The sequence below is a fragment of the Phaenicophaeus curvirostris genome, chromosome 5 (genome assembly GCF_032191515.1).
Source record: "Phaenicophaeus curvirostris isolate KB17595 chromosome 5, BPBGC_Pcur_1.0, whole genome shotgun sequence".
NCBI classification, from domain to species: domain Eukaryota; kingdom Metazoa; phylum Chordata; class Aves; order Cuculiformes; family Cuculidae; genus Phaenicophaeus; species Phaenicophaeus curvirostris.
Window position 1 is genome coordinate 63,204,276 of NC_091396.1, and position 14,219 is coordinate 63,218,494.

The window sequence follows — 14,219 nt, forward strand, 5'->3', positions numbered from 1 at the left end:
ATGCTTCACCGCTTTTTCAGTAAACAAATTTTTTTTAATATCCAATCTAAACCTCCTCTGGCACAACTTGAGGCCATCACCTCTCATCCTATCACTTCTTACCTGGGAGAAGAGATCAACACCAACCTTACTACAACTTCCTTTCAGACGGTTGTAGAGTGTGATGAGGTCTCCCCTCAGCCTCCTCTTCTCCAGGCTAAACAATCCCCTCAGCCACTCCTTTCAAGACTTGTTCTCCCTCCCCTTCACCAGCTCAATTGCCCTTCTCTGGAATCGCTCCAGCGAGTCAATGTCGTTCTTGTAGTGAGGGGCCTAAAACTGAACACAAGATTCAAGGTGCATCCTAAGGAGATGACACCATGATTGTCCAAAGTCTTGTTGAGGAACCTTTTTGTGAGCACTGTGGCTTTTTTTCAGAAAGGGTTTCTGGATGGTGAGTGCTCTGAGTTGAACCAGACTGGCCCCACTCCTGTAAGCAACTTGAAAATGCCGTTAATGAGGAGAGGAGGCAAAGGGCCAGGGTTTTCACAGCAGGAAGACTTAGAAGCAGATTTTTTAACGTAATCAAAGCAAAGAGTCTGCTGTAACAGAGTACTGGAGGGGAAAGGGCTTGTTTCAGACTGTTGGCAAGGCCACCTTGAGGAGGATGAGGTCTTCTGAACTTGGAATTTATTCTCTTCATCCACTGCACTTGCTTGGGGTCCAAAACCCCTGGATACTGAGAGGTCAGAACTAGCTATCATCAGCTCAGATATCAAAATGGGTGTCTGCATCCTCCCTGCATGCTACAGCAAGCAACCCATGACTCAGAACACCTGGGCTGTGCTTCTCTTGGCACATCAACGCTCAAGGCATTTGTGCTTCCTGCTGCCTTTGTACCTCACTTTTTCCATAAGTCTTGTAGGATCAGTTTGGCCACTGTGTGAGCTAGACCAAAGCCCCGTGTTTGTGCTTTCCAGTTCTCTGCTGGACACTTAAGAGGTGTGAAATGAGGCACCCAGATGCTGATGGTGCAAGGTTGCCTACGTTTCACTCTGCACAAGGCACATGTCCATCCTTTGCACTTGCATCCTACAGATCTGGGCCAGAATCTTCCTTTCCAAGAGGCAGAAAAAAGCAGAAAATCTTCGTCTCCTACCTCTCAAACATACAGTGCTGGAATAGCCAGAACGAACTTGTTTCTGAATGAACAAGATGCCAAGAGTATTTTAAGACAAAAGTTCAAAGGAGAAGGAAGAACACAATGTGGACCCACTGAAATCAAAGAATGAACTAAGCGAGCTCATTATCCTCAGAGCTAAGGAGCCTGCTAACAAAGGCAGATAGGTATTAAAAATGCCTTCAAATATGCCGAGAAATTATTCTCCTTAGCACCTCTTCAGAGTTGGCAGGCTCTATAAATCCTCTTGCACAGTTTGATTAAGCTTTGGCTGTCAGAGTGAGGCCAGTATTTCAATCTCTCTGTGAAGCTCTATGCTGGATCTCTGTACACATTTTTCCTTTATTTTGGGGTTTTTTTTTTTTAGAAATGCTTTAATCTTGCATTTCCTGGTTTGCTCTGGAGCCTCTGCAGCAAAAGCAGGACTCCAGAGCCTATTGTTTCCCAACTGGGAAGGAGTTCTGCAGTTTTAAATGATCTCGTCTAGACCATTTTTGTTGTAAACATATACTGTGGTGAAGTGACAAGGTTGTGCTCCATCATGGATTGCCTTCTTACCTCTTTTGCCTGAGCTTGCATAACCATCTCTGTGATGTTCTGCCTCTTACCCTTTGTCTCCTAATTCTCAAACAACAAACGTTCCCCCATTATTTTAATCTCTTCTGTCAATTGATCACCTCCCTTTCTGAAATTCTTCTCTTCCCCACAGTAATAGACCCATGCTTCTGAATAATTCACTGTGAAAGAAAACTAAAGCCATCTATGTAGCTTGCCAAGGCCAAATTAATCCTGAAGCAGTCATTAGGTCTTTTACCTTTCCCTTTCCAATAGGCTGAAATTAGCTTCTAGTTTAAGTCCACAGCGTGCAGGCTCAGATTTGCTTCATAACAAAAGCTCCTAACCCAGCCTATTGTAATGTCGAGTGTGACTCATCCTTCTTTTTCTTGCCAGAGATGGAGAAAAAAAGTGAAGGAAAATTCATTGTGCCAACTATGTCTTCTGCCTCTTCTTCTGCTTGCTCCTAGGTGCTTGGGAAGGTGCAATTCCTGTGGCCAAGCCTAAAACTTGTGGCCTAGGCTCACTTCTCAGCTCTGCCGCAGATAAGCAGTAGAATTATAGACCCTCAAAGGTGTTTTTATGAAGTTCATTGAAATCTAATCTTGGAGGATGGCCCTTGAGAGCCTGGGTCTGACCTGGAAGTGGGAATGATTGCTGAATGGTGGGACCAGCAGAGGGGCCATCCCATCCATCTGGGAGGTCTCAGCACCACTACAGGGGTAACAAACCTCCAACTGTCCCAGCCATTCAGGGCTATAGGTCTCACTTATCCAGCTTTGAACTTTCTGACCTGCTGTGTCTTTTCAGGACTTCAAAATTAAAAGAACCGAGATATAACCAAGACCACAAAAAAGCTCCTTTGAAGTATTATATTTTCCTATGATTTTTTTTTTCCTCTAATAGGCCTTTACAGGTTTGTCTGGGGCGCTTTAGTCCCCTTTGTACTTGACCCTATGCAAATAGGCCACCCAGGGTTGTGTAATAGATTCCTGGTTCCTCTTGACGAGACTCCCGGAAAAGGATTAATTGTTTTCCTGTGCAACCCTAGAGACACTTTACTATTGCTTAAAATGAGAGTGGGATCATGCCCCCAGTCTGTTAATAAATGCGATGTTCATTCTCCCTCCACATTTGTGTTACATTGATTGATGTATTGATTTAATAATTTACCCGCACATCCCCGTGTTGTACCTATAGTCCACTTGGGGTAATTCAAAAACAGCAGCCAGGGTTTGATACTGTGTGAGCAGCCAGCGCAGCTGGTGACCCATATGGGAACTAGGTTTGACTCATCAGGTCTGAAAACAGAGATTTCTAGAGTGACATCTTGACCAAAACCTGTGTTAAATGTTCAATATATCTAATGACTGAAGTTAATTTCTGTTTGTTATTATTTATTATAGGAGTACCAAAGGCTGTATCAAAATTCCTTAGCTACCACTGGGGCCAGTTCGCATTGGATACTTGTGGCATTTTCATTCTGCATTAATTTGATGAGTTATTTCTTGATGAGAGAGGAGAGGCCGGGAAGCAGGTAGACTCGAGCATAGTAAGGAAGTTTGTAGCTGTTCTGATAACCTTTAATTCACATATTTTGGGCTAAGCTCTCTCTTGGTGACAGTCAGCAAAGCTACATCTGTTTACACTGACAGGAGATGTGGAGCCAGATGTGTCTCCCACATGTGAGCTGCTCTGCCTACCTTACTTTATTTTGCAAGTCTTTCTTGCTCACCACTGTTTGTAATACAGTTAATCCTTCTCGTTCCCTTGAGCTTTGACTGGACAGCATTGAGCAGCCATTTCTGTACTAGGGGAAAGTGAGATCAAATTTATCTGCTTAATATCCACTGCACTGACATTTTGTCCTTCTTGCCTGCGGCAGGCACATTAAACATGTGACTGCTGTCGTGCTTAGTGTTACAGTCTTGGGACTTTTAGGAGCAGGGCTGAAGACTGGTTTTAACCTCCCTTCCCATTCCTTTTTTATCTGGAAAAGTAGATAACTGAGATCTCACACTCTTCTCTCTCCCTCTCCTGCTCTTTAAAATGTTTTCAGGGCAATCTGGTACATCCGAGCCCTGACACTGCGCCCACAGGACCTTCTCTGCACTGAAGGATTTCACCTGCTCACAGTTTTCTGTAGCCAGGACACTGTCGCAGGGGTTGAAGCACCCTCTGCATGCGTGGGTTGTATTCTGGCTCAGCACCACAGTGAATTGCACTGGTACAAATCAGGGCTTTCAATCGATCCTTCTGTGCATAGGAAGCTGAATGCCACGTGGCCTCTAATGGCTGCAGCGAAAGCAAATCCATGGTGTAAAATAGAAGCAGCTCTCAAGAGAGTTGCAATGACTCTGAGTCCTATTCTCAGCAGCACAATCCTCACTGAAGATCAGCAGGACTTGGGCTCCCGAGTGCCTGGCTCCTACCCACAGTCGAATTGCTGCAGTTGAAGTTACCAGGCGCCGGCTGAGCTGCCCTAAGTAGAAGGACTTCCATGGAGAGCTCTTGGACCACCCTGCTCCCAGGGCAGTGGAGCTTCAGCTGGCACCATTTAGTGATACCAGACTGTGCTGACTCCCTTGCTCCCTGTAACCCACTTGTGTGTCCGCGCCCCGGATTGCTCTTGCATGAGGCAGTGAGACACACTTGCAAGCATCGCCCCAGCAGGACTGTGACGGAGGGCAATGGGAGCTTTGCCCAAAAGACAGGACTGAATCAAAAGAACAGCTTTTTGTTAGAGAAAAAGTAAGAAGGGAAAAATAGTCTCTGCTATGCTAATGCCTCCTGGCTTCCAATCGTTAAAAATAATACAGACATTAACAGCCGGAACCATAGAGCTATCTTTCTTCTCCTTTGTTTAGGGGTGGATGAAGGCTAATGAAACTCCACACTGCGGGTTTGTTTGCCTTACATAATAGGCAGCCAAACTGTTTTCGGCAACTGCAGCATTCAGGGGAGAGATTCATGGAGGGAAGCCTTAATTAGAGTAATTGCTCTATTTATATAACGACTCCCTTTTGTCTGTGATCAAATAGATCTTTGAGAAATCTTATTTCCTTTCGAGTTAATTTCTGCCCTGTTAGTTTAACTCATGAATCTTAATGGAGACGAGTGTGTTGGTATCTTCCAGTCTCCCCCTCTGCCTCATTACTGAAGGGGAGACTGGGGGGCATTATATTTCCTGTGCTGCTACCACGTTTCACTTTGGTAGATCAATACCAACAGGCACAACATGTTAATATCATGAGCAGGGAAATCTTGCTTTCATTTAACAGAAAGGATTGGGGTTCACTATTGCATTGACACAGTCCTGAAAAGGGCCTATTGAGGCACGTGGATGCTGAGATGGAGAGGATGTGGGACTGAGGGTCTGCCATCATACCTGTGACGGGCTGCCCTTGGCCTCCTGGCAAAATAGTGATGAATTTCTCCTGGGCTGTGTTCACAGCCTGAAAGACGGTGTCTTGGTTTCAGCTGGAGAAGAGTTAATTCTCTTCCCAGCAGCTGCTGTGTTTAGGATTTAGTATGAAAATAATCTTGATAACGCATGTTGTTCTGGTTGTTGCCAGAAAGTTCTTATACTTGTCTGGGATAGTATTAATTTTCTTCCTAGCAGCCACTGTGTTTTAGAGTTAGTATGAGAAGAATGTTGATAATACACTGATATTTTTAGTTGTTGCTAAGAAATCAGGACATTTTGAGTTTTCCGTGCTCTGCTAGTGAGCAGGGGTATGAGAAGTTGGTGGAGAACATAGCCAGGCAGCTGATCCAAGCTGGCTAAAGAGATATTCAGTAAGTTGGCTGGGGCCAGGGTTCACTGGTTGGGGATCGCTGCTCAAGACAAGCTGAGTATCAGTCGTTGGGCAGCAAGCAATTAATTGTACATCACTTGTATATTCTGTGATGATGATGATGATGATGATCATGATCCTTATTCTCTCTTCCTTTGTTGTCTCATTAAGCTGTCTGTATCTCAACCCACGAGTTTCCCTTTTTTCCCTTGATTCTCCTCCCCTTCCCACTGCAGGACTGTGGAGTGAGAGCGTGGCTTTGTGGTCCTAGTTACCAGCTGGGGCTAAAGCCATGACAGATAAGGGAGAACCTCCATCTTTGCCATGCACTTGCATTTGAAAGATGAGCTACTTGCAGATATGAGCTTTCTCTCTCACAAGGTTGACCTGCTTAGGACAACAGAATCCTGATGAGATCTGCTGCATTTAAGACTTTCCTTAATACAAGAAATAGTGATTTCTTCCTTATCCAGATGGCTGTGAATGTGAAGAGAATGGCTGAGCAGAAAGCTGTGTTCCTCTTCCTGAAGCTCATTGCTCCTGTGAAGGAGACTGGGCTTATTAGTGTTTTCCTAGAACATGACAAAATTTCACATAATCTAGTCCCTGTGATAGTCCTTATGACCTTAATTATTCTGATGCAATTAGCACATGCACAAGTGACGCAAAAACCTATCAGGGATTCCAGTATTGAGAAAGGGAACTTGTAAATTTAAGGAAATGAATGCCTGGAAATAGCTGTTTTGTGCAAACGTACTTTCATCAACTTCCAGGCTGTTAGACTGATTTGCAGACTTAGCATCTTGAGACAGAAGTTCCAATGCTGCATGTGGGCAGCACTGGAGAAATCGGTACAGCAGACTGGGAGACCTGAAACACTTCCCTGCATGGTCCAAGCCACATAGCAGATGAAGGGGAGGACGAGCATGGATCCCCTGCGCTCCCTCACCTGCTCACGTGCTGAGCTCCCAGGGCTGACGCAGATTTTTCCCAGTGGTTGGCACTGCTATGTCTGCATTTTCTCCTTGTAACTTCAGAGGCCATCTGTGGATTAATCTCCAGCTTTAAACTTCTTGTCATGGCTTGCTGCATTTTCTTTTAGTAAATGTTTTGAAATTATTTCATGAAGTCATGTTTTTGGCTCATTCCAGCTGCTGATTTTGGCTGCGGTGCCACTGAGAGGGTTAGGTGAGGTCAGTGAAAGCCTCACCTGAGTTTGCTGCTCCGCAAACTGGTGTAGCCCAAAGGGATCCAGTCTGTGGATGCTCCCAAGGGGCTCCTTATACTGGGAATGGAATAATTGATTGGATGTCATTGTTGAGTAAGGGCTTGATGACCTGTGACAAGTTTAAGATTGATAGCCTTGCTATCGGTCTTCATAGAATTGCAGAATCGTTTGGTTGGAAAAGAACTTTGAGATCATCGAGTCCGAGCTTTTGCTGGGAGGCATCTTGGATTTGAGTGATTACGTGTTGCTTTTTGCTCAGGAACATCTCTGGTTTGCCTTGTTGTTGTTACTGCTGATTTTTTTTCTTTGTTTTTCTCCGCTGAGCTCTGTGTGCCAGAAGCTGAGGTTCATGCTTGATTCTGGATTGTCAGGAAAAATTATGGATATTAAATAAACACTAGGAGATGACATTTTGCCACAAAAAACTTTCCGCTGAACATCTTCTCTTGTCACCTGCAACAACATTGGAGGGTTGTGCTTGGAAGGACATTCAGGGCTATCCAACCTATGAAGCAAGGGTCCAACTCTGGCCTCCCCATGGATCCCAGGAACAGCCAACACTTCGTAAGACATTTTCCAGCTGTTTCCAAGTGCAGCCAAAGGGATCAGGTGAAAGATTAGCTGCCCGCGTGGAAAGCTTTCCCCTGCACAGCTTTTATTTGTGCAGAGGGCAGCGTCTGTGTGCTCTGGGCACTCAGCTTTACCCTTCCTGCTGCTGAAGTGCCTCTCATATGGTCAGAGACATGGATATGGGCTCCAACTACTTATTTCAGAGTCTAAGGCTGTGCCTGTAATCCAGTTCCCCAGGAATCTCAAGTTCTTTGTTTGCTTTGCTAGAAATGTGGTGAGATAGCAGAGGTGGTAAGGAATGGGCTGTCAGCAGAGAAATGTCAGTGCTGCCCAAGGCAGAGAGAGATTCATGGGCTTTTGAACTTTTGAGAGGTCATTATACTCTTTTGCTTTTTCCTGATGTACTGGACAACTAAAACTTCATCTCCTTCTTTGTCAGTGCAGTAATTTATGGTGAATTCCAGTAGTTTTTGAGAGGGTTGGTTATAAGTTTTAGTGGAACCTGGCATAAAAAATGTCATTCTTTAATTTTATATACCTCTGACAGCATGGCAGGTGACTGTTCCAGTGCAAAGCATCAGTGCTGCCTCTGTTGGAGTCACAGTTTGCACACCTGCTTTTCAGCCCAATTGTCAAATAAAGACTGAAGCTGCTTCTCAAAGGAAACACTGCACCTTCACTCAGCTGTGATAGACTGGACATTTCCAAAATTCACCTGGAGATTTTATGTAAGGGAAAAGCAGCAATGGCCAATCACTCATTTTGTGTCACAGCCCCCAGGTACAGAGGCTTGTCTATATCCACAGGCTGAGTAACCTGCAGGAGGCTGTGGCTGCCCGGAGTACAGGAGCATGCTTCACGTACTGCATGATGACATTTAAAGAAAACATCTTCAGTGCTGATTCCCATGCACAGATGCAATTGAGAGGTCTCAGCGCGGCATCTAATATGTTTATCAGGGATGTAAGTTATTGATGAGAGACCGACAGTCCCTTGAAACGATATCCCACCCTTTTTTGGAGCAGATCAGTGTGAATTTGACTGGCATGAAAGGGAGGCCTCCTCATACTTCATTAAGACTCTTTTTAGAGTGCATGTCTTATCTTCACTTTCGAGGTCTTCTTAGCTTGTGTTAGGAAACAAGCTTAGAGAAACCTGTCCAGAGTGGTTTACTGTGCTGGTGGATCACTCCAGCCCAGCGTTGCTCTCAGCAGTTGGCTGGGGGCACATGTTCCAGCAGTGAGTGAATTTCATAGAATCATAGAATCACCAGGTTGGAAAAGACCCATCGGATCATTGAGTCCAACCATTCATCAAGTCAAACCATTTGAAGCCTTCACTCTTATTCCTGCCTCATTTGGATCCTAAATGTGGGGTAGATGGTGACTACATGTACGCAACTGAAGTTTCTCAAATCTCTGGGTCCGATGCACAGATCTGAGCTAGCCAGTTGAAACTGAATAGTCATTTTGTTTTGAATTTTATGTTTTGCTTTTTCAGAGCCCAAAACAGCCCACCCAAGGGATGGCCCTTGGCTAATCCTCATTGTCTTAACAAAAAGGGTGTTTTAAGCAGCCAGGAATGCATTTACGTTGGCTCTCAGTTTGTTGCATCAGTTGCCTTCGCTTGGTGCAATTTTGGCATCATGTGGAATAAAGTGAGCAAATAGGAATGTAAACACACTTTTATACCCCAGGGCTCTGAACTGGTCTGGGAATGGGTGGTCCAATTTAGGTCTTATAGGGTTGAGCATGAATGGAAACCCAAGCAAAGCAAGTTACCAGTCCCTTTCAGACATTATTTGTTTTCATGATGTCTTTTCCTCTCCACGTTTAGCAGAAGCTTACAGTGTAAAGGAGGCATTGGCAGATCAGGAGAAATGAGACTTATTTCCTGCTCTTCTCTCCCTTTTGTCTTGTCTTTTTGGACTGTTTTGGTCTGTAGCACTCCCGGCACCAGCGAGATCTGATCTTGTTCGAACTTTCTTGGTATTCCAGCAATGCAAATAAGAGCTAGTGGGGAGCAGATATCCATCTATGGGGACAAAGAAGTCGGGCAGGGAATTTATAGGGAAAGATGGGGCTGCCAAGAGATTTCTGGCCTGTTTTGCAAACCAAAGAAGTTCAGTTCATGACTTGCATGGGCTTGCCTGAACCAAGTTGCTGAGTGATTTTGCCTTGACCCATTTCTTGTTTGGAAACCAAGATGTTGTCTGGGGATCAGCATCCCACAGAAATCTTGAGGCACAGACTTTTTGGTAACAAGTTGTGTTTGGGTTCTGCTGATAGGAAGGGAGAAGTTGAAGTGGTCAGGGAGCCAGGGAAGTTGTTCTTGTCTTTGGGTCTGACCCTTGACCTAAACCAAGGGCTGAAGAGTGTGGAGAAGCACGGGAAGACCCCAGCTGCAGAGCCACATCAGCTTAGCTCCTGTTCTGGTGACTGCTCTTACAAGTCTGGATGCACTCAACAGCATTTTCTGCTGGTGGAATGGTGGAAGACAGTTCTGTCGTAGGGAGCCCCATGGCAGCACATGTCGTCAAGGGCTCTGGAGGTCGGGCTGGGGATTTTGTGCTAATGTCAGCAAAGTCTGGGGTCCTGCAAGGTCTCGGCTGCAGGTGCCCCATCTGCTTTGGCTCTGAAGCCCGCTGGGAATGGGATACTAAGGACACTTCTAAAATAAGTCTGGCAGTCATCTTTCTTCTCCCTGTCTTCTCTCTAGGTAGGGAATGACTAGACCTTTTATCTGCTTGTCCTAGGAGAATTTATACCTTCCGAAATGCTCCTGCAGTCAGAATGAAGTTGGTCTCTTGCTGCACCTCCCCTTCTTTTCATTTTCCCATTGCTGCGATGCAGCAGACTTGGTCATTCCTGAAACAGTGACTGATTGTCTGGTTTGGCTGGTTCAGCTATTTGCTAAACATAATGCTCTTTCATCTTCGAGGAAATCGTCTGGACACCTCTACCAGAGTGGAGCTTGCTTTATGCTACTGTTTCAATAGGCGAATAAAAGAGGCTATTTTCCCAGTTTAAAACATAACCTGATTTCTCTAATGAATTAGAAATGCTTGAGAGTAGGGGAAAGGTTGTTTTTTACTGAATTTTTAAGAACTGTAATTTTAAATTAACAAGCCAACTAGCTCTTTTCCTTCTTGGGGAAAGGATTCCTCTCTTCCCCCAATATTCCACTTCCCTTTAAGAAATATCCATAGCACTGACACGATGTTCATCATTTTTATCAGGACCTAAAGGACACCCACCAAGGCTCTCGCACTGTGTGCTTGATGAACAGCTTTTCTCATTGCTGCCTAGCATATCAGGGCACTTTGGCTGAGGTTTGAGATTTCTTTTCACTGGTAGCAGAGTAAAAATGTTACAAACAAGAATCCTCTTAGAGTTTCATGGAGAGAGGAGGTGGTCACCTGTCTGTTCTCATTTGCTTGGGGTTTGCTGAGCTCGAAAAGCCAGTGTCTTGCTCATTTTCCTCTGTTTCCTAAGATGATAGGAAGGAAAGCGTAGGCTTCTGGCTCTGCTTCAGCAGACTGGGGTTTAGGAAGAAGACACGGCTCAGGACTGACTCCAGTCCAAAGCCTGGCTGGTCGGTGAGCAGCATTTGAGAGTAAGCTTGTATTCCTGAGAAATTAATACAGAAATGACCACCAAACACACTGTGCAATGTTTATAATGTAGCAAACGATGCAATTAAACTTTCTTTTCTTATTGTGGTAACCACAGATTTTACCAAAATAAAAAGGACCAGGGAGAAACACACACCAACTTCTCCCTCTAGAAAATGAGACAAGATCCTTGCATGCGGTTCCAGTATAATGAAATTGAGAAGTCTGGCTAGCAACAGGGTTCAACAGGAAAACTGAGGACAAGCTTTTGTGTGACTGCTAATAGGTCCCTCTCCTGTGGCCCTGCCAGATGGGAGGAAACAAACAGCTCTTTTTGTTTTGCAGTTCATGACGAAGAACCCCAACATGCGGCTGGGCAGCCCAGGGCTGGGAGGCGAGAGCGCGATTCTACGGCACCCCTACTTCAAAGATCTGGACTGGGACTTACTGAACCAGCGTCAGATGGAGCCACCGTTCAGGCCTCGGATTGTACGTGGGAAGGAGGGACGGGGGAAAGGGAGCCCTGTATCTTTCTTGTCTGAGCTCTACAAATAGGTTTATTCTCATGAGACGGGAAAGAAGGTGAAGGAAGGGCAACCCTGACACAAAAGCTCTAGCCCAGGAGCCAGGGGGTGAGGTGTCTGGTCTTGGCTTGGTTGCTTTTCCCCTCCACGCTGGATTTTCAAAGGCAGCTCAGTCAAAAGATGCAAGTTTGGAAAAGCAGCTACAGCAGATTAGGCACCTAGCTACCCTTTGCCTTGCCCCCAGAATAAAACAGGGTAAGTAATCCTTGTCCTTCCCCCTCCACCTACCCCTTCACAACTGGGCTGTCTCTCTCTTGTCTCTCTGTCTGTACTGCACCCAGCACAGTGTTCCATGCTCAGTCTGCTCTCAGCTGAGTGGTTCAGACGGTAGACAGGCTGCGGAGGACACAGTGCTGCCACTTTTCCCAGTGCTGCCATGCAGTCCCAAGGATGCTCTGTGACAGAGGGCTTGCTGTCCATGGAAAGACTTTCCAAGGTTATTCCTGTGGCTTCCTTGCCTTTGAAATTGTCACCTGGCACAGCTTTGTCTTATGCTGTGGTCACTCTGAAAGCTCTTAGTGGCAATGGTCAGCCCAGTCCTCCTCCATAAAGATCACTGGTGCAGGATCAGGCCCTCAGGGGAGCTTTGTCAGTTCAAGATCAGGCTCTTAAGTTGTTTCTTGACCTGAATTAAAGGCTAAGGGAGCCTCCTCAGTCTGCCATGAGCTGGACAGCATCTGGGAACATTAGACGTCAAAGTCAATAAAATAACTTGTTCTGGATGCAGGAAAAATACACACCTTGTCAAAATGTGCCACAAACCCGGTCTGTGTGCGTGCATTGTAAACTGTCCCACTTTGTGGCATGCAGCAGGAATCCAGCACCTGGAGACAAGCCATTTGTCTTCCCACCGTCCAGTAATTCCTTACTGTGCAAGTTTAATAGCTCAGGCATAGAGGAGTCTACCCCCAAAAAACCCAGCTAAGACACTCTGTGGATAAGGAGGGACAGTGTGGACTCAGTTAATTGGAAACGTGGCTGTTAACTGCTTCGAATGGCTGGGTCTGCGCTGTCACTTGAGGAGAGGAACTGATTTATGTGCCCTGGCCTGCCATTGTCTGGGCAGGCAACCTATCAGAGATGGTGTCAGTTAAACCAGAGGGGGGTTTCCCTGTGAAAAGCCTGCAGAGGCTCTAAAAGGCTTTACACCGCGAGAAGCTCTGTGGGGACACTCAGCTGCTCCCAGTCCAACCACAGTAAAAGCTTTCAGTAAGCTCAGCCTGGGTTATGGAGGTGGTGGTTCATTGTACTGAGGATGCAGAGTGAGGATCAAGCAGATGCTGCCTGCTTTTGACATCTCTTTCCTTTGTATTTTCCATTTGGCAGAAATCCAAAGATGACGTGAGCAACTTTGATCCAGATTTTATAAAAGAGGAGCCCATCCTGACTCCCATTGAAGAAGGGATTCTTCCGATGATAAACCAAGATGAATTTAGAAACTTTTCTTTCACAAGCCCAGAACTGCAGCAATAGCTACAGCTCTGGGGAAAGGCTGCTGAGAGGATTGGGGGGAAGTGAAATGAAAGCCAGGTTTACCAGAAACTTCATACTCAAGGAGTAAAAGTATATTGACTTTACACGATACAGCAGCACCACTGTCAACATTACCTTAATGTGAAATTGAAACCTTCCTGTGTTTGTAGGATGTATGCAGTTCTTGGATCAAATATTGGCAGGAGTGGAACAAACATGATATTGTAAATAGCTGAAGCAGACAGAGAATTGAATGCTGAGCTAGCTGGCGCAGCCTGAATGTCTCTGCTTGCAGTGGATTTGAGGAGTCGGCGTGAGCAAGTGTCTTGCAGCTCTGAGCCAAACAGACTTGTTACGATTCTGATTGTTTGCAAGACTAGTTTGAGGAGTCCTAGCACTCTCTGGCGTTTTGGAACCATGGTCCAGCATCACATGGCCTGACTGAACCAGATGTTCCTACTGACTTTACCTGTTTTTGCAGTATTTATTTCTTTCCGAAGGACAAATGGCTCTCTTTGCCACTGTTTGCGTTTCCGTGTGAAATATTTCATTGTGCTGACTAGCAGAAGGAAAAAACCAAATGCCCTGCGCCCCACACAGATTCTTCCAAATCAAAGGGAAGTCATGTGCTTATAATGTTTTACTGTTTGTGCGATATGAAAAGTTTTAGTGTTTGCATTCTGTGAAATGCCTTTTTACATCATGCATCTTCAATGCTCCTTTCTTTGCTTCCCAGCTGTTTTCAACTATAACGTAACCTGTAAAATCTTACTGTTTATTTAGGCCCATTCTATTTAATTATGCTATACAGAGCCCCTTTTGTGGGTTTAGTGCCTCATTAAAATTTTGATCCAAAGTGGCAGAGCTTAAATTATTTGTATCATTATTGTGATGGGAGCAACAGAGCTGGCAAACTGCTTGAAAGCAGAGTTAATGACCAAGAGTTAATACAAAAGGACAGCTTTCTCCCACAGCAATAAACTTTATCGAACCATAGAATCATAGAATGGTTTGGGTTGGAAGAGACCTTAAAGATCATCCAGTTCCAACCAGGCTCCCAATGTCTTTCTTGTATTGAGGGGCCCAAAAGTGAACACAAGATTTGAGGTGCAGCCTTGCCAGTGATGAGTAGAGGGGCACAATCACTTCCCACACCATTTCTGATCCAAGCCCGGATGCTGATGGTCTTCTTGGCGCCCTGGACACCCTGCTGGCTTATGTGCAGCCGCTGTTAACCAGC

The 14,219-nt window shown here is 45.3% G+C and overlaps 1 protein-coding gene across 1 annotated transcript in view; it reads left to right on the top strand.

Annotated features, from left to right (window-relative positions):
- PRKCH (protein kinase C eta) overlaps positions 1 to 13,835 on the top strand; it is a 131,674-nt gene extending 117,839 nt beyond the window's left edge. Inside the window, exons 13-14 of the mRNA XM_069856831.1 lie at positions 11,268 to 11,411; positions 12,833 to 13,835. Coding sequence (XP_069712932.1) covers positions 11,268 to 11,411; positions 12,833 to 12,979 — 291 coding nt within the window. The 3' untranslated portion in view covers positions 12,980 to 13,835. The remainder of the gene's footprint in view (positions 1 to 11,267; positions 11,412 to 12,832) is intronic.
- The last annotated feature ends 384 nt before the right edge of the window (positions 13,836 to 14,219 follow it).